The sequence below is a fragment of the Amaranthus tricolor genome, chromosome 1 (genome assembly GCF_026212465.1).
Source record: "Amaranthus tricolor cultivar Red isolate AtriRed21 chromosome 1, ASM2621246v1, whole genome shotgun sequence".
NCBI classification, from domain to species: domain Eukaryota; kingdom Viridiplantae; phylum Streptophyta; class Magnoliopsida; order Caryophyllales; family Amaranthaceae; genus Amaranthus; species Amaranthus tricolor.
In genome coordinates, this window is record NC_080047.1 from 12808121 (window position 1) to 12827001 (window position 18881).

Below are 18881 nucleotides of genomic sequence, written 5' to 3' on the forward strand. Positions count from 1 at the left end.
TAAGCAAGTGAAGAGAAGCAGCAATCTATTCCTTGCTCAATTTGCTGCGAATATTATTAGGAACTTAACAGAAATAATGATTCAAAGGTATGACAACATGATGAAGGTCTATGATACTAACTTCAATTCACGGAAAAAGTGGAAACCCAATGCTCTTATTTTAAAAGTGTGTTTCATTTTTCAATCAGCTAGAGGAAGTCAATGAATTTGAGAAAATTTAAAGTTGGCCGCAAATACGATCAAAAAATAAGACCAGAATCAGAGGACCACTTCTTTCAGGACCTTAGATGCTTCTTTTTTGACACTTGAGTTTAAACCAGTTTATTATTAATCGTCTTGAGGTTCAACCAGGTGAAGGAAAAATTCTCCAGGAAGCTTTGAAGAGTTCTAAGACAAGATGATTGCATAAATGTGGGAGATAATTCTTTTAACTATTTGATGGTGTACAAGATCAAGCCCCCACAAAAATCAAGCTAGTTCATTTTTACTATACATAATAATGTAGATAAAGGAATAGATTACGTAAAGAAATTATTTTGGGAAGAGAATATACAGCTTAATTGGTGTCCATATATAAGACTCCATTTGTTAAAAGAAAAATCACTTACACATTGTTAGCTTTACTTCGTATGCTAGTAACATTTAGTAATTTCTTTAACACTAACACAAACATATTTGTCTTAATCATACCACACGGGCGCACACATTCATATTTGATTAACAGCTCTAGTGTGCCTCAACTCCATGCCTTGGGCGAGCTTCAAGGATCTATCTTACTATGACTCAATAAAGGAGCTCTCCGGTGCACCTTGCACCTTCAAAAACTAAGTGTTTCCCTTGGAAAAAAAATGTTATAGAAGAAGCCTAACCCTTGCTATCATATTGTAGATGAAGAGGGGGCAATCAGAAATAGACAATAATTTAAGAATATATATTGTCGTAACCTAGAGCACTAGAAATCACCAGCAAAGCAATGAGTTATGTTTGTTTACAAAAAGAAAGCATTCTACTTACATTCATAGTTTGAAGATACTCCCTTGTTTCTTTGAGTTTAAACACGCGACCATGAAGTGTTTCAAACCCAAAGGACAAGAGGGAGTAGCATTTAATAAAGAAAGTAAAAACTCACAAGCTGCTATGCCAGTTGATTATGTTTCAATCTAAAGCAAACATAAATGACATGGAAAAACAGAAGCATGAATAAGATGACAACACTATAAAGACACCCTTGATCATTTAAAAATATAGGGAACATAAACGTACTGTCACATATTTCTCCTCCTTGAAAACCTGGCATACTTGTAACAATAAGGAATCCAGCTTCTGAAGAGTATTGCCCAGCCAAACCTGAAAACATAAGCAGAAAAGCATAGTGAATCACTCTTGGTCAGTAGCCACGGGTATAAAATAAAGACACAATTAATAACGAAAAATATAACATGTAAAAACACTAACAAGTAAATCCGTTACCTAAAAGTAAGATAATGAATGATATTTCTTGGTCCAATGAAATAAGACTAGAAAGCTCTCTCTCTCTCTCTCTCTCTCTCTCTCTCCCTCCCTCCCTCCCTCCCTCTCCCCTCTTGTTATTCGTTAACCGAGAAATCAGACTAAGTCCTTCATCCAAAAATCAGATTAACTAATGATATGTGTTGGTCCCAATGTTACACGAAACGAAAATCGAACGATAAGAGAAATAGAAACGGAAATGAGAACGTTAATTTAGAGTTTTAAAAACATAGGAAACGAAATGACAATTGCCAGCTCATGCTTAATTTTAATTATTAGACCTAAACTAAAAAAGAAAAATAAAAAAGGACAAGGAAAAGGATATAATTTTTTTAGAAAAAAATATTCAAATATAAAAAATAAATAGACTCGCATATTTACAAGACACTAATTTACAAGAAAAGAGGGTAAAGTAGGAAAATTATTTATTACTAGTACATTGCACAAACACAACAATAGAGATGAACACCTAACTCAGCTTTTTCTCTTCATTTCTCTCCCTCTCTCTTCTCTGTTTCCCTATATCCCTCTATAATATTTACTTTATCATTAAAAGCTTGAACTTTGAAACACAATATTGGTGCTTCAAAAACCAGGTATGCTTTCTTCCTTTTTGCTTTCTCGTTGTCTTTTCTTCTTTTGATTCTGTCCTCGAAAAAAGGTAACACCACCGCCGACGTCCCAGATTGCGTTCCAAGGTTCGGTAAAAAAAACCAATTGGGCATTCCGCGTTTCACGCTTCTATGGTTGGTCCAATCAAATGAAGAATAGAAAGCTTCAAATGCGGTCTTATAGTCACAAGTGCAACAATACTCCATATGAAGTTTATCCTCAAATCAGATTCAATTTTATGATAGAAGAAAATTATTAAATATTAACAACTTTTCTCAAGTTAAAATTGAACCCTTTGGCAAAACCAGCAAAATCTTGTTGTCAACTTCACCTTCTAAATCATTCTCCAGGAACTCTTTATTAAGAGAGTATATTCTGGTTGTATTTTTGGGATGCTTTTCTTACTTATGTAATGGCATAATATAAACTTAAAGGGTTTGCATTTTGTCCACATGAAGCCATTTTCATTCTACACAAAAACGTTCGATGTGAGACAAAGTCCCATAACCTTGTAATGGACTCAAATCCATTCCATTACAGAATATTGGTGGAGGAGAAACATTTATTCAATTTTACTTTTTAAACTTTTTGCTAAAACATTTCCATGTCACTTTTTTGCCAAATCATTGTCGGATCACATAAAACACAGGATTTTGAAGGTAATGTAATCTCAAGTACTTAATTAAATAAGTGACACAACAGTAAGATTTTTACATATTAATATAAAGGTGGGATTTTTAAAATTCTTTAACCCAAAAGTGGTATTTTTAAAAAACCTTCCTAAAAATAAACTTGATGAAATAAAAACATAATATTGTGCAAAACAATTTATCCAACTATTGCATCAATTTTCTCGGTCATATATGTTTCCCTCTACAATATTTCACCATAGATGGATCATCGTCTCTATAACTTTCTAAAGACCCATAGTCAAAATTTGACGTTCATAACTTCTTTCATCCATCTGATTGAATTTATGTTTAATGGGTACTAGGAAGTAGACCCTGGTTATTTGAGTTTTCTCATGCAATTGATTTTTACTTGATACTAGTAATTCGGGAAATTTTCTTGATCTAACAAATTATTTTAGACGGGAACAGCATTGTAAATGATTGGTTTTTGTTTTGCACACCAATTTGGTAGTGCGCCTCAAATACTAATGTGTCCAAAAAGTATTCTTTGATTGGTTACCACAGAGCAAATTTTCACTGTCAGATGCAAAGATTCTTAATGAGAGGTCCAGGTGGATGGTTAGTTACAATTGTGGGTTTGGGTGGACATTAGCGGCACTTGGCCGAAGATGGATAGTTGGTAGTACAAGTTGCCTTTAAAAACCTACCTGCGGGCCTAAATATTCAAAAGTTCGCTTACCTTACAACAATGCAACAACAATAATCTCAGAGTCTTAATCCCAAAAGATTAGGATCGCCTACATGAACCAATATATCAGTTCAATGGCGTCTACATGGATTCTTCTTCTCCATTCATTTCGATTTTCTAAAATCTCAATATGTAAGTCTAGACTCTAAATCCTTCATATTATTTTCCACTCCTGCCCTCCAAGTCATCTTCAGTCGTCCTCGTTCTCTTTATAAGTCCCCCAAGGTCCAATTTTCTATCTTTCTCATTGATTCGCATATACCCCGTCTATGCACATACCCAAATCATCTTGAATGATTTGTTTTAATCTTTTCCTCAATATTTGCAAATCCTGAACCCTTTTTATAACTTCGTTTCGAGTTTTATCCCTCAAGGTTTGCCCACTCATCTGTCGAAGCATTTGCACTTCCACTGCCCCATCATCCTACTATGATCCTTTTTTAAAGCCCAACACTTTGATGCATTCTTTCCAAAGCCACAAAATTTTATCTGAAGGAGATCCCTTGTTGGCTTTGTCCAAGGGTCATTTTCTTGGATAAGAAGCTTGGGAGAAGGTTAAATATTTAGCAACCCTATGGGTTAAAACCAATGGTTTGTTTGAGAACTTTTCTATTAATGATTTATGTAAAACAATCAGGAGATTTCATTGTAATTAGATCTTGTTGCAGTGGGATTCCTTGCTTTGTATCAATGCCTTTCACTTAGTAACTTTTTCTTTATCAAAACAATAACTCACGAGGCACATAAAAATTGTTCCAGAAAGGAAAATTCCATATAAACAACAAATAAGCATTTAATACATCAATCATATGAAGGCTTTTAATAACACAACAAACCAAAACATGCACAGTCACCGACATGCAAAAGAATCTACCAAAATGAATTAATAGTAACCTCGACATTGCGGCCCATTTCTTGTACAGCTGAAAGCTCTGAGTGAGTATCTAGATGTTGCAAATATTCGGAAAGTACTTGGAAAGCCTGCAGTTAGTGAAGCATTCAGTGAGAAGTGACATAGACCATAGACCCTTGTAAATTAAAATGTAGATGCAAAATATAAAGGAGAAATGGACCAAATACATCTCAGGAATAGCAGTGCATCTATCTTTTTAAATAGAGAGAAAAAAAACCTTGCAGAAGTTGCCTTCCTCGACAAGTATTTCAAGCTCTTTACGCATGATCTGGGCATGACATAATTCAGTCAATATCGGGAGCATATCCTAAAAAATAGTTCAAACATACAAAAGTTAGAGTATGCAAGAAATCCTATTCAACATGAGAAAACCAATCTCAATATATTCTTGTAGAATGAAGCCCAAGACCCCAGAAATATAGGGTATTATAATTTTTAAAGCAACTTCATGTCAAAACTTAGAGCTGCATGCCAAGGCTTTCATTTAGCCATTGTATGAAGAAGTCTATGGCTACAATTTTAATAAAAGAATTAAAAAACCGTGCATGTATCAGCTCAATAACTAGCAAGAAAAAAAACTAACTATTGTTTGACTATAGACATGCAGTTGAAAATTTTGCCTCTACTCATTCTCAAGTACCATACTGCATTTTTTAAGTCTAAACTTCCTCAAAAATCACCCACCCACTTTCATTAAAATTCTTTATTAAAAGAATCAAATCTAAATAATTTATTTGGTGTTGTAAGAATTTTGTACTTAAAGATGTTGGCTAAAATCCTTTACTAGAGAAATATTTGCATATTTAAATTGATGTTTTTACAATTTGAAATTTAAAATGCTTCTTTAACTAAATTTGATATGTTGCCCCAAATTTTTAGATACAACAGATAGCTCTCCCTTACCAGGAGAAGCAAAATAGTAGGATACATTATATGGATCATTGTACAAGACCACATTTCCACAAATTTGGTGTTGAGCGGAAGAGTATTAAGATATACGATTGAATTATACAAAATAATCTAAACAAAACTATAAAGCAATTCTGCAACATTGATCTTAAGAGACAGAATAGCTCCATTCTTTTATTTATACTTGATGCTGGTTTCTGACATTGTCCTCCAGTCCCAACCCCTCATAACTAAGGATATGGCACAAATTACAAAAAGCTCTTAACATTAGGAGTATTTTAGTTTTCCACAGTGCGTTCAACCTTCAAACAATTCTTTGTGAAACCAACCACAACCATTACTAAATTAGCGAATTAGACAACTGTACAGAAAACAACTAATAATAGTATGTGTCTGTGAAAGTAATTTTGAGACTAGAGGAACTGAATAATAGGATCCCCAGAGTCCAGGAGTATTAACCTTGAACAAACGGAGCATGAAAAGAGTATAGTATGCCCCTAAGACAGTTACATGACTCTCATGCCAAAAAGAAATGTAACCAAATAAATAAATCATGAGGCTATAGAATCATGCAGATGCAAACTTGCCGGGTTTACCCATACCCTTTGGTTGCTTCTCCTTTTTCCATACAAAAGTACTAGAAAAATTAGGGTTCAAGGGTTTCATCAGTCAAAAATCATAATGCAAGAGTCCACCACCCATCTGTTCTTTTTTTTCTCCATTGGAAGTGTTCAAATGCAACTCTAACACTGATAAGCGGACCATAAATTATAAACAGGAAACCTATCTAATCATATGGGCACATTACAGAGTTCAAACAATATGACATGAATAAAAGGTCATAGGCCAATACCAAGAGAGCTTGTTTCTTTCTTGAACTTGTTGTTACAATGAGATCCCTAGAGACCTCATGCATAGAAGACGAAAGATGCCTCCTCCCATTCTGCAAATGGCAAAAATGTTTCTTATAGAGCATGGTCATTATGAAACATGCTTAAGTCAAAAATAGGATGGTAACTAACACGCTAGTATTCATAGCAAAAGAAGCTTCAGCATGCATATAAATGCATACCATGCAAATAACAGTGGCGACCTTCAAGTCCCTCTCCAGTTCTCTTACCAATTGCATACCCCTAACTGAGAACGAAAAAGTTTCAGATTCATTTTGACCATTTTAGTTGATAAAATAACAAATCAAATCCTCAGCAAGATATATTTTTGAATTTTCAGCTTACCTTGATCGAAAAGAAACTCAATCAAATGCAAACATAATTTTTAAAAATTAAAAGACATACCCATTTCTTCATGATGCTCCATGACATGGCGAGATAAATGTGCAGATATCTTCTCCAGCTGGGCTAGTCTTACAGTTGCCTGAAAAGGAGTTGAAACTAATTAAGTAAAGAAGGCAAGCTTAGCAAAACCAAACTCTTCAAATATTACCTTTAGGTGGCTCCAATGAAGAAGCATATTCTTTAATTTTATGATACAAAAGTACAACAATCCTAACAATATGGGATTAATTGTGATACAAAAGTACAACAAGTAAAAAAAATAGTGTAGGACCATCTTCAGTGTATCTCCCACTCGTGGGTGTAGTATTAAGTATGCAAGGGTTGGTAGGTCACACTTGCCGCTTGAAAGCATTGCGCCACACTTTCCAAGGTGATGAAAAACGAGTAAAGGTAATTGTATTAGGGATAATACACCAAGGAAAAGAATCGGATCTGAGCTAAGATTGGAATTTAAAAGGTTGAAACTCCTTCAGGAAAGCACTTGGACTTGGTAGATGTTATGGAACAATGTAAGATTAACATTTTTGCATGTTGGAAACAAAATAGTCAACTCGAGAGGTCATAACTATCAAAAGAGAGAAAACAATGCCAATGATGTGATATGTGTAGAATAATTATTTAATAGGATAAAGCATGTCAAGGAAAAATGATAGAACATTCTTGTCCTAGATGAAAACATCAAGGATATATGGAAGAAGTACTTTGACGAGTTGATCAATAGGTGTCAAGATGGCAGACTAGAGACATCTTGATGAAGGAACTGAAGAAGAGACCAAGAACTTTAAGAGAGTAGATGCGGAAGATGCTTTGATAAAAATGAAGCCAAAAAAAGCTGACGATATTCCTAATTCTTATTGGGGATTGTAAATATACAATATATGGGATTAAATTGGTTAACCAACGACTTTAACAAGATACAGAGAAAAAACTAGATTCCAAAAGACTAGAAGATAAGCTCTATAGTACCTATTTACAAAAAGAATTAAGCTTATGAGCGACACGAAGCTATAGGAATTGTAATAAAGAAAAGATGCACCATCATTTCCGAAAAACGATTTGGTTTTATTCATGTGATGCACAATAAATAGAGTACTACTACAACTAAGGTTGTTCAAAAAAACTTGACCCGCCCAACCCACCCCTGACCTGCAACATAAATGACGGGTCAATTTCAAAAAAAATTGCAACATGCAGGTCGGTCATGGACCGATATTAAATTTTAGCGGGTACACGATGACCCACTTAAATAAAAAAGATTAGGTTTTAGGATTTTTAAAAGGTAGTCTCTTTCAAACAAAACGAATTTACTAAAATGAAAACAAGTGCACTCTGTTTCCTATTGTTTAAATGCATGATGTGCTGTCTATTGCTTTCTACTACTCAGTATTATATTGATAAACTTGGTTTAATTCTTTAGTTGCCATTTATGATCTATGCAATTTTCATCCGAACAAGAGACCTGATAGAACTCAGCCCGTTATAACCTACGCTACTATTATTATGAAAATTTTGTTATTTCATTTAATATCAATCTTTCTTAAAAATGCTCTATAATATTCAAGATTTTGTTTACTATTTCATTTATTTTGAATTCAAAGCGTAAAATCATGTCACATTATCATCATATATATATATATATATATATGAAGAAGTTCAGGTGAAAACCATCCTTATATGAGAACCAATTTGTCTGACAAAAATGTGTTACTTTTTAATAAATAGGTGTTACTTTTAAACAAAAAAGTGTTATTTTTTTGAAAAAAAAAAAGATGATACTTTTAGACAAATAAGTGTTAATTTAAGAGAAAAATTCTGATAAGAAATCAGAAAAAGATGTTACTTTTCGAAAAAACGTGTTACTTTGTATTTATATTTTTTTCTGAAAGTAACACTTTTTTAATAAAAAGTACCAGATTTTTTTAAAAACAAAAGTAACATTTTCTTGTGCAAAAGTAACACCTTTTCTATGAAAAAGTAACACATTTTTATCAGAGAGATTGGTTCTTACGATTCTCATATAAGTTTGGTTCTCACTGGAACTTGACCATATATATATATATATATATATATATATATATATATATATATATATATATATATATATATATATATATATATATATATATATATATATATATATATATATAGTTACATGGAACGTAGCCACATTCTGCGATCCGAGAACGTCTGTCCCCAATCACCACGAAACACGACCCGTATCACTAAAGGTGACGTCCCGGTGCAGAAGAATTAAAGAAGGGATAAAAAAATGAGATGAAACCTAGAAATCTAAAAGAATTCCACTTGAAAATAATTTCTTAAAGCAAAAAAATCATTTTAATTTAATTTTATTTTCGATTATACATTTTATACATAATATATCTCGTATCCAACCGTTCCCAAATCAATCTAGGTTGCGTTCCGTGTTCCCGTTCCCCGTTCCCAACCAAATGTCGTTCCAGGTAACAATGATATCTATATATATATATATATATATATATATATATATATATATATATATATATGAAGAAGTTCAAGTGAGAACCATCTTTATATGAGAACTGTAAGAACCAATCTGCCTGATAAAAAAGTGTTACATTTTTACTAAAATGGTGTTACCTTTAGGCCAAAAAGTGTTACTTTTTTTTGAGAAAAAAGATGATACTTTTAGGCAAAAAAGTGTTACTTTAAGAAAAAAATTCTGCAAAAAACTCATAATAAGGTGTTACTTTCAACATAAAAAGGTGTTACATTTTGAAAAAAATGTGTTACATTGTATTTGTATTTTTTTCTGAAAGTAACACTTTTTTGCTATAAAGTACCAGATTTTTTTAAAAACAAAAGTAATATTTTTTTGTTCAAAAGTAACACCTTTTTTGTTTAAAATTAACACATTTTTATCGGAGAGATTGGTTCTCATATAAGCTTGGTTCTCACTGGAACTTGACCCTATATATGTGTGTGTGTATATATATATATATATGTATATATATATATATATATGTATATATATATGTATATATATATATATATATATATATATATGTATATATATATATATATATATATATTAAACTTTAGCAGGTACTCGAAATCCAGGTACCAGCAGTAATTGAATCGGGACACGAGCCGTTTAAAAAGGTACGCGTCTAACCGGGTACCCGTCTTTTTAGGTACCCGAAATGCCGGTTACCCGCTAATGAACACCCCTAACTACAGTAACATTTCATTACCCCAATAATATTAAATGGCTCCCATATAGGTGAGGTTTGGGGGTTAGATGTATGCAACCTTACCCTTATTAGTGATAACAAAGAGTTTGTTTCGAATTGACTCTTGATAAAAAAAAAAACATCATTTGCAATTCACATTAAAAAGAAGTGCAATTGATTCAACGAGTCATTTTAATATAATCATTAATAATCAAAACAAAAGAACCATAAATATTAGCCCAAAAAGTTATCAGGATCGGGATTCTACCTAAAATTGTTGAAGGGGTAGGATCATTGAGGGGGTAGAATCGAAATCGGTAGAATCGGATCATAGCATTGTGTGATCCTACAAATATGCATTAATGTGCTTTGGATTACTGATTATCAATTATATTTGTTATTTTTTTTAAGATTTAAGGAGTAAGTAAAAGTTTATTACACTTCATCTATCAAGATTTGAAAAAGAATACATTTAATAATCATTTTTAAACTGCAAAATGAAAAACATGAATTTTATAAAGGTATATTGATATAATTATATTAAATATATAAGTGAAATCTGGATTACATGAAAATATTTTATGATTAACCCTACCCTTGTAGGATCGGATCATTAGATCGTAGTATCGTAGAATCGCGTTATGATCCTACCACCTAAACACCTTAACTAAGTAGGATCGCACGATTCTACCACATTAAGATCCTACCTACAATTCAGATTAGTCGCCTATTTTTGGATCGTAGGATCGTAGATTTGTAGAACATAATCAGGATTCTAAAACTATGAGCCCAATTGACAATGGACATTAATAGAGTACTACAGGGGTAAAGAAAATTCATTTTCATATATGTTATTTAGGAAGAGAATATGACAAAATACCAATGGAAGTATTTTGGGGGATTATGGCAAGGTAAGAAGTATATCAATATAGTCCAAGATATGTGTTGTGGAAGTACAAACCAAAGTTAAAACACGTAGAGGAGCGACCAACGACTTTCTTAATGCTTTAAGACCTAATGGAGTTGGACCCAAATATTATGCGATATTCCAAATGCATCTTATTTGAGATAACAAGACCTAATCAAAAAGAAGTTGCATGTTGTTCACTCATGACATCATATGAGTGCATGAACTAGAGATGAGATCAATTCTAAGTTGAAGATGAGACATAAAGAAGATGAGACTCCCACATGTCAATACAAAATCACAATGTGCTTTTGCAGAAACAAATTTTGGAAGTGACTTTCGTCAATTGACACAAATAAAATTTTGGATGAAGCACGTTACAAACCTTTTCAAGGTTTGTTGTATGAATAGGGCATATAATGAGGAGAAAGAGGTTTCTTGATTGGTAGAGACATTGAATTAACAAATTGGGATTGAGCATTTTATTCTTATTTGGCTGTCATGGTAAATGTTTATCCTACGTAGTGGTTTTCTTCAACTAGAGACAAGGTTCTGTTTAGTCTCCCTTTCCATTTTCTCCATCAGTCATGTTCATGGGAGTATGTCACAGGGGTAATTGAAGGTTCAAGGTGGTAAAGAGTGGAAATTCCAATGTCACATTTACAATATGTAGAGGATACTATACTGCTCTAGTCATCTATTTTGATCACTAAAGAAGGTCCACTCTCTGTTACAGATTTTATAGACGAGTTCAAGAATGAAAGTCAAAATCGAATTCAGACCCAACAGGTTTTGAAGAGGCAAAAGAGAAGCTGCTTTGACATTTTTCATAAAAAGAAAAAGTAATTATTTTGCGAATTTCCATCATTGTGGTGCAATGCTTTAAAAGAAAATATGGGTTTTGTCAAAATGGAGGCATGTTCAAGTAGCCACTGGAAAACATGATTGTTCTCCAAAATCATTTCGCATGAACCCTCCAATTTTACATCTCATCTTCTTTCTTTTTCCATGTCTATTCAGTATGTTTCTCACTTTCTCTGCATAGTGCTCTAGTGTCTTCATAGTTCATTATCCATGGAAGGTACTTAGAATTCAGATTTACATTTATGGAGACCATCCTATGTCAAGGAGATGAAAGTGCTTACTTTTTAGTTTTTCTGTTTCTTCTTTTATATACAGCTAAAGAAGTGAAGCATTACAGTGTGCGGATTCAGAATTCTATAGAGATTTTTCTTGTTAAGTCATAACCATTGACTAATTCCATTCCATCGAAATTTGTTGAGCATTTAGAGTATATAGGTCCTAAGTAATATATATCTTCATATCTTGAACTACAAATAGTAGTGGGACATATATGCAATAATATAAAAGCCCAAAAAAAAGCCAAAAAGGAAATCGCAATTTCAAGGTCAGAAGAAAAGGTCGACTCGTGGGTTATAGGTGACAAGTCGTCGCGTGTTCTCTGGAGTCTCAAATTTGAGACAGAACAAAAAGTCAACGCAGCTTTTTGGGAAGTACTGAGTCGGCGTTTTGGGCGACGAGTCGTTGCCAGGGAGCAGCGACTCGTCGCTTGTCTTCTGTCTTGCTTCTTTGCGGTTTTGGTATTTGGCCGTTTTGCGGAGGTTTAGTTGGTTTAATTTAACCATTCATAATGATTAGTAACTACTCTTTAATGATTAGAAAGTGATTTTATATCAGTTGCACAATCAATTTTGCATGGATATATGATGCTCCTTTTTATAAATAAGTGGCATGTAAAAGAAAAAAAGACCCTAAGGATTTTTCTGATTTTCCTCTTAAGAATTCTCTATTCTTGTTCTTCTCTAGCTTACATGAAGTGTATAGAGAGATTTATAAACTCTTCATACATCTTGTTAAGTTGAGTTCTACATAAATACATTGTTGTTTCTTTCCATTCTCCATGTACTAAGAGGGTGGTGTAGCAGTTTGTATCTCTTTGTGAATTTTACAACCAAAACCCAAGTACCTTGTGGGGGAAATTACACAAAAGGAAAGTTCTCATACGCCTACTATATATATCGAGTTTCCGAGTGATGCAGTGATCATAGAAGAAGTCCATAGCCATCACAAGGGGAATACAAGTTTTAAATTGTTTGTACTTTGTAATTTTTATTTGCATTATATATTCCTAAAATCCAACTTTCCCACTAGCAAACTCCATCTGGAAGGCAAAGATTTTTCCATGTAAGAAGACAGCAACATTTTAGCTGTTGGTTCTAGGGAAGACAACACAGAATATATGTTCTAAAATGTAGGCTGAGTTTAGTTAATTCATATGAAATTAGTTTGTAGGTGGCTGTATATATTTAGACACAGCTGTTTGGATAGCATATTGAAACTTGAGTGTGTCTAATAAATACATTAGTTTTTTTGCAGATTTTGGAGGGAGAAAGCAGAAGTTCGTGCTTGACACAATACAAAAATGGCAATAAAGTGGTATGAAAAGAAGAACACTCAGGTATCGGAAGCTTCAAACAGTTAACCTATATCACTTTTTGAATTCCCAATTAACCCAAAATGTGCCAAAAGTAAACAAAAGTTGATCGCAATTTGCTGGTCTAAGTTTGTGATTGGCTGTGGGATTCGCGATTTAGGTAACACTGGTTTCTACATCATGCAATATAGTAACCTTCTTAGCTACATTAGGGGCCGAGGCAGCTGGGGCTTTCAGAAGTTAAACAGTTTGAAAGACTCAAAGGAATTGGGTTAACTTGTGAGTTGTAACTATGTTCAGTTTGTGGCTAACTAGTGAACTTGCCCTCTAATTCTGCACTCTACTATCAGCTGTCAGTTTATATACACTGCTTCGCAAAAAAAATAATTTCTACAGAAGTTGCAAGCATCTAACGAGAACCACAATGGCCTGTCCGCCCAAGCATGTGCCCTATACATTTAGGGCTTTTAATTAAAGAGCGGAGAAATTTGTTTGAAATGAACTACATAAGATCCTATTGCCTAATACACTCAGAAGTCAGACGCCTCATATCTGAAAAAGATCAGGCGCTGCAGCACTTCTCTTTATATCAGATCCCATTTTAAACCTTTTATATGAGAAGCAAAAATGGACCACTCCTTATGAGACTCATTACCCTAAAGTGTCAGGTGCGGTATTACAAAACAAAACCTAATATTGAACATCCTTAATGCTTTAGTGAAAAATTAAGAACATCAAGAAGGGAACAAAATCCAACCTTGTTTTCATAATATTCCAACTCATCTTCGTCTGATGGAATATGCTCCAGAACATACATAACTGGATCAAAATCCTGCTGACAGAATATCACAATAACATCACAAAATGTTGAATAGCATTTGAGCATATAGATCTACAATGAAATAAAAAGCATTCACCAGATACTATACATAGTATACAGTTGCTTTCACAAAAGAAAGGCAATACATAAACTTTTTAGTAATAGTGTTTTCACATAATATGTAGTGAAGACATGGAATTTCTTGTAAACAAATCATCCTTCTGGCACTTAAAGCAGAAGATTTTTAGATTGAATTACTTTTCATCAAAACCAACACCCTAAGAGGACCATATAGTCAAATTTTTTGAAATAACATTAATTTTAAGTATGAGGGACTACAATCTAATGTTCATTATGCAAATATGTGATTTTGATAGCGGTAATGGTCGCAAAATGGCTAACTTGGTCAATGCAGATAATTTTGCAGCTTTTTGGCCTTTGCGGTAAGCTAAAAAAACCTTTACAGCAGGATCATGATACGATATTCTGCACTACACACTATAGGCTACAGGCCATATTAGTGTGGAAGGTTTTGTTTTTGGCGAATTATCACCCTTCAATGAAAGAAAAATTCTCAAAGCCGCAACAAAGTGAAGAACATACCATCAATCATAAGTTAACTATATCTCATCTTTTCACAACCCCCCTTCATTATTTTTAATTAGATGTTGATTAGGTCCCCGATCAATACATAACTGAATTCTTAATATGTTCGACAAGTTTTGTTATCAAAAATGCAGTTACAGAGATTAGGCATTTAAGTAGAGTCTTTCTGAAATATTAATGAAAATCGTAGGAGGCTACAAGAAGACGAACAAAAACTGACGAGTACTTGGTTACAGTTTCTCCCATTGTTGGAGAATGGTGTGACTTGAGTGCACCATGGTATAACAACATTGCTCAAGTGGGATTAAGCAACTAATGGCAAGGATAAAATGGACTTTGCATGATTGAGTGGAAGACTAGAAGATTCCATGAGGGTACAAGTAGTACAAATTGACGTATGCATGAGAATGTACTAGGTGCGTCAAACTTTGAGGTACAGCAAGGGGTGTTTGTTGGAGCAGGGGTGCGCTCAAATGAGTTGGAGGGCAGCTCGAGCAAGCACCCTCTTGCACGTCACTTTGTGACATGTTGGTCTTCAATACTTTGTATTATGCCCATAGTATATAAAGGGGATTCCACTAAGTCTTGAATGATTCTATTCTAACCCTAAACCTATACCCACACCCTTCTTCTTCTTCTCTCTCTCTTTCTAAGTGTAATCTTTGTATGAGTTCTTCATTGAACTCCATTCATATCTCTACAATCACTCAAAGCTGGCCACCACTAAGGAGGACGTAGCCCTAGTTGGGTTGACCTCATTAAGTATCGGGTCTTTTGTTATCATTGCATTAGTTACTTATCATTCCTTGTTAGTTAATTGATTAGAATTTAATTATTCCACCAAGAAGCATCCAACCATTGTTCTTGGGACTCTTTGCATATAAAGTTGTGATCTTTGATTGCAACCTAGCCTCCTTTCACCCATCACAGGTCACTATGAGAATAATGCCTCCTTTTAAATGGTTTTTCACTAACAAAAAATAGTTGGATTCTAAGGCTTAGAAATACCACTATCTAGCAAATAGAGCTTTTTAGTGACTATTATTTTGCTTTTCAATTTTGATTTTTTAATTGATTTGAGAGTGACCCATGAAAGATTTCACAGGGATTCATGGAATTAAATGTCAAATTCAATCACCTTTACAGTGAATTTAACGGATATTGTAATTGTGTTTTCATGTAAGGTGAATCTTAAAACTTAATAAACCTTGAATCAATTCATTAGTGAGTAAATTAGGCTATGTTCTCTTCACCTGAAATAAGGTTGTCGATTGTTAAGGTCTGGCCTAAAAATATATGTTCTGACTATTTTGATTCTCTTAAGTCTTGCGGAACTGTGATCGTACTTTTCACTTCGTTATTAAAGAATAAGGCCAGTGTGATATCATGTTATGTTTTCGTTATTGTGTATTTCCAGAATATCAAATTTTTCATATTTTTATTAATATACATACAAAGATATTTGACATTAAGTATTAAGAAATTAAGATGAGATATATAATTTAATGTGATTCTAAAGAGAATTAAATAATAAGCTTCCTATATAAGGTGAAGAGGACAATGCCTAGCTATACTTGCTTTTACCATTAAACATGGGAATAAAGCAGTTACTCCCTAAGAAGCATCTATGTTCAATTGAGATTCATTGAACAGAAAAAGAAAATATAAAGAAGTTGAAAGAAAAAGTTAAGCGTTTACATTACGTCCAAATACCAAAAAAAAAAAAAAAAAAAAAAAAAAAAAAAAAAAAAAAGCAGCAGTGAAATATTGACAGACTTGTTGAATACTGCTACATAGGATTGCTCTCAGATTATTGAAAAGCACCAAGAACAAACCTCTTTGTAGAATTCTTCTTCTAACTCCTCTACTGCTGGACCATTAGACCTACTTCCATAAATGGCACTCAGCTCCTCGGAACTTGATGAGAGACTTTCCCTCTGATCAGGAGGTAAAGTTGCAAGAGCTCGAGCAACAGCTGCTGCTGCAGCTGCCCTAGCAGGAACCTGTACAGAACCAAATAGCAATAAATAAACTATTAGTAAATTTCTGTCACAGAATAATAGGCCCATGCGGCCCTTATATTTTAAATAAAATATTATTGATGGATGTTAAAACAACAGGATAAAAAGTATTCTTACAAACAAAGTGAAGACAGATATAGCAATACAAACTCCAAAGTCTTTGAGCAACAGAAAAGGAAATTTCGATTTAAAAAACCCTCATAAGCATGTGCCCAAGAGAGCAAGTGAAGCTGAATACATAAATCTTTAAGTAAATAATGCCACTCATGACTCAAAAGTACAACAGTTTCTTTCCATTTAATCCACACATTTACAAAGCAAAAAGACCAAGTGCCACAAAAGCTTTAATCAGATATTGCTTCTAGGGCGGTGTGCCAAACATAAACCCCCAACCACAATTGGAAACACAGAGCTAGTACTCAGGGAAGTAGACAGATCAAAATATCAAACCAATAGGCAGCCTATCTTCACACCAACAACGCACCAAACACGTTCATCAGAAAAAGACACTCAGTCTCCACAGTCCACACCAGCAGCTTATCATAAGAATTTGAGTTCTTTCCAGCAGATTAAATGGTGCAAACTTAAAAAACGTGGAGGGAGTATTCTTCACAATTATTATACGATATTACACTGTACCTTAATACGATTTGTCGAAAAAAGAAAACCCAAAACTTGGTCAAATAGGGAAAATTTTCAGGAGTGGAGGGAGTATTTTTCATTATGTATCAGTTATAACACTCTTCAATGGAAAGTCCATAATATCTTTGTATTGCATACTGACTTTACCTTAAGTACTTGTGTCTGACCCATGACACTCATACATGGGTATGACACTTGGACACTTCAATAAGAATCAAAAAAAAATTTTACAATAGCCAAGTCGGACACCTAGACAGATGTCCGAGTAACCTAGCATAATATTTCTTTATAATAACAATTTATCATGATTGGGTTTTTCCAATTTGGAAATTTTCAGCTTAAAATGTGCTATAATTTTTTTCCGATTTAGTTCAATAGATAGATATTAAAATTAATTATGTTCAATTTACCTAACTTTCTTGATCCAAGCTATTAAAGATTAAATTGAAAAGTTGATCATAATACTTTATGAACTCTTTTTGTGATTTTAACCAGAAAGATAATTTTTTCTTAACATTTTAAAATTTACAATAATTTTAAAAAACTGTGTAGTTCCATGTCTTCTATTTGATCAACCAAATGAAAGCATTACTCATATGCAGATTTCCTAACAAGACAAAAGAATAAAGACTATAATCTCAAACTATAAAGTAACCGGAACAAAGAAGAAAGCACTAATTGGTAAATCAATCCAAAAAAGAAAAACACTATTAATATGGCTCCTTAAAAGAAAGAAGATAAAATCTCATTATGTTCTACTCTAATGAATGATTGATACATATAAAATATTAAGCAAATGGAGCCTCCAATCTCCATTAAGAGGACAAACTTGGTCAACTATATAAAAAAGTGTCTCCTTGTTTCTGATGCTATTAGACATGGAGGCTAAGAATATTTTTCTAGCGAACAAGGATGATTTGTGATGTGAAGTATAAAATGGCATGCATTACAACATACATTTCCATGCAACTAAGTTTGTTTGAACACGCATGACTATAGACAGATTTGAACATGGGCATGGTCCTTGACAGCCAGGAGTTGTATCAATTGTTCATGAGAAGGCCTAAGGTTATCAGGAAATCTTACCACATTAATCATTGACAATTCTTAAGTTGAGTTTGTTAATGACTTCGAAGTTCAAAATTAAAGCTATCAACGAAAATAACACTATTGCTGTATGGCTGAGGTTATTTTCTAGGAAAACTACTTTCCACTTTTCCACTTTTTGGTTAAAGCCATATTAGCATATTTTAGAAAGAAGTAGGAGAGCAAATACTTTTCCACCCCATTTAATCAATTTCCTCATAAAATTGATAGAAACCAATTTTCCACTCCTCTCAAACAATTATCCATCAACCCAAACAAAGGAAAACCAACGTTCAATTGCATTTTCCGCCAAATCAAACACCACTTATATCTTGTTCTCTAGGATATGAAAAATGCTTCAAAGTTTAAGTCCATCTTAACAAAGAATGTGTCAGGGGAGAGAAATAAAATAGGCATTATACTCCAAAATTCGATCTAATTCTAAGTTTAGCCGTGGTTGGTGTCACAATTGTATCTCCAAGCACTAATTGCTTAAAAGTTAAAGCCATCACTT

At 33.4% G+C, this 18881-nt stretch overlaps 1 protein-coding gene across 3 annotated transcripts in view; it reads right to left on the reverse strand.

The window, feature by feature from the left end:
• The window catches only part of LOC130799945 (uncharacterized), a 32436-nt gene that overhangs the window by 12665 nt on the left and 890 nt on the right, over window positions 1–18881 (reverse strand). For 2 of the 3 annotated variants that reach the window (XM_057663259.1, XM_057663251.1), the window contains exons 2-9: window positions 16454–16621; window positions 13950–14024; window positions 6619–6697; window positions 6396–6460; window positions 6177–6266; window positions 4632–4721; window positions 4396–4482; window positions 1264–1347 (exon numbers count right to left, since the gene is read on the reverse strand). In XM_057663259.1, the coding sequence (XP_057519242.1) occupies window positions 1264–1347; window positions 4396–4482; window positions 4632–4721; window positions 6177–6266; window positions 6396–6460; window positions 6619–6697; window positions 13950–14024; window positions 16454–16621 (738 nt within the window). The remainder of the gene's footprint in view (window positions 1–1263; window positions 1348–4395; window positions 4483–4631; window positions 4722–6176; window positions 6267–6395; window positions 6461–6618; window positions 6698–13949; window positions 14025–16453; window positions 16622–18881) is intronic. The other variant, XM_057663267.1, reaches the window with a different exon arrangement.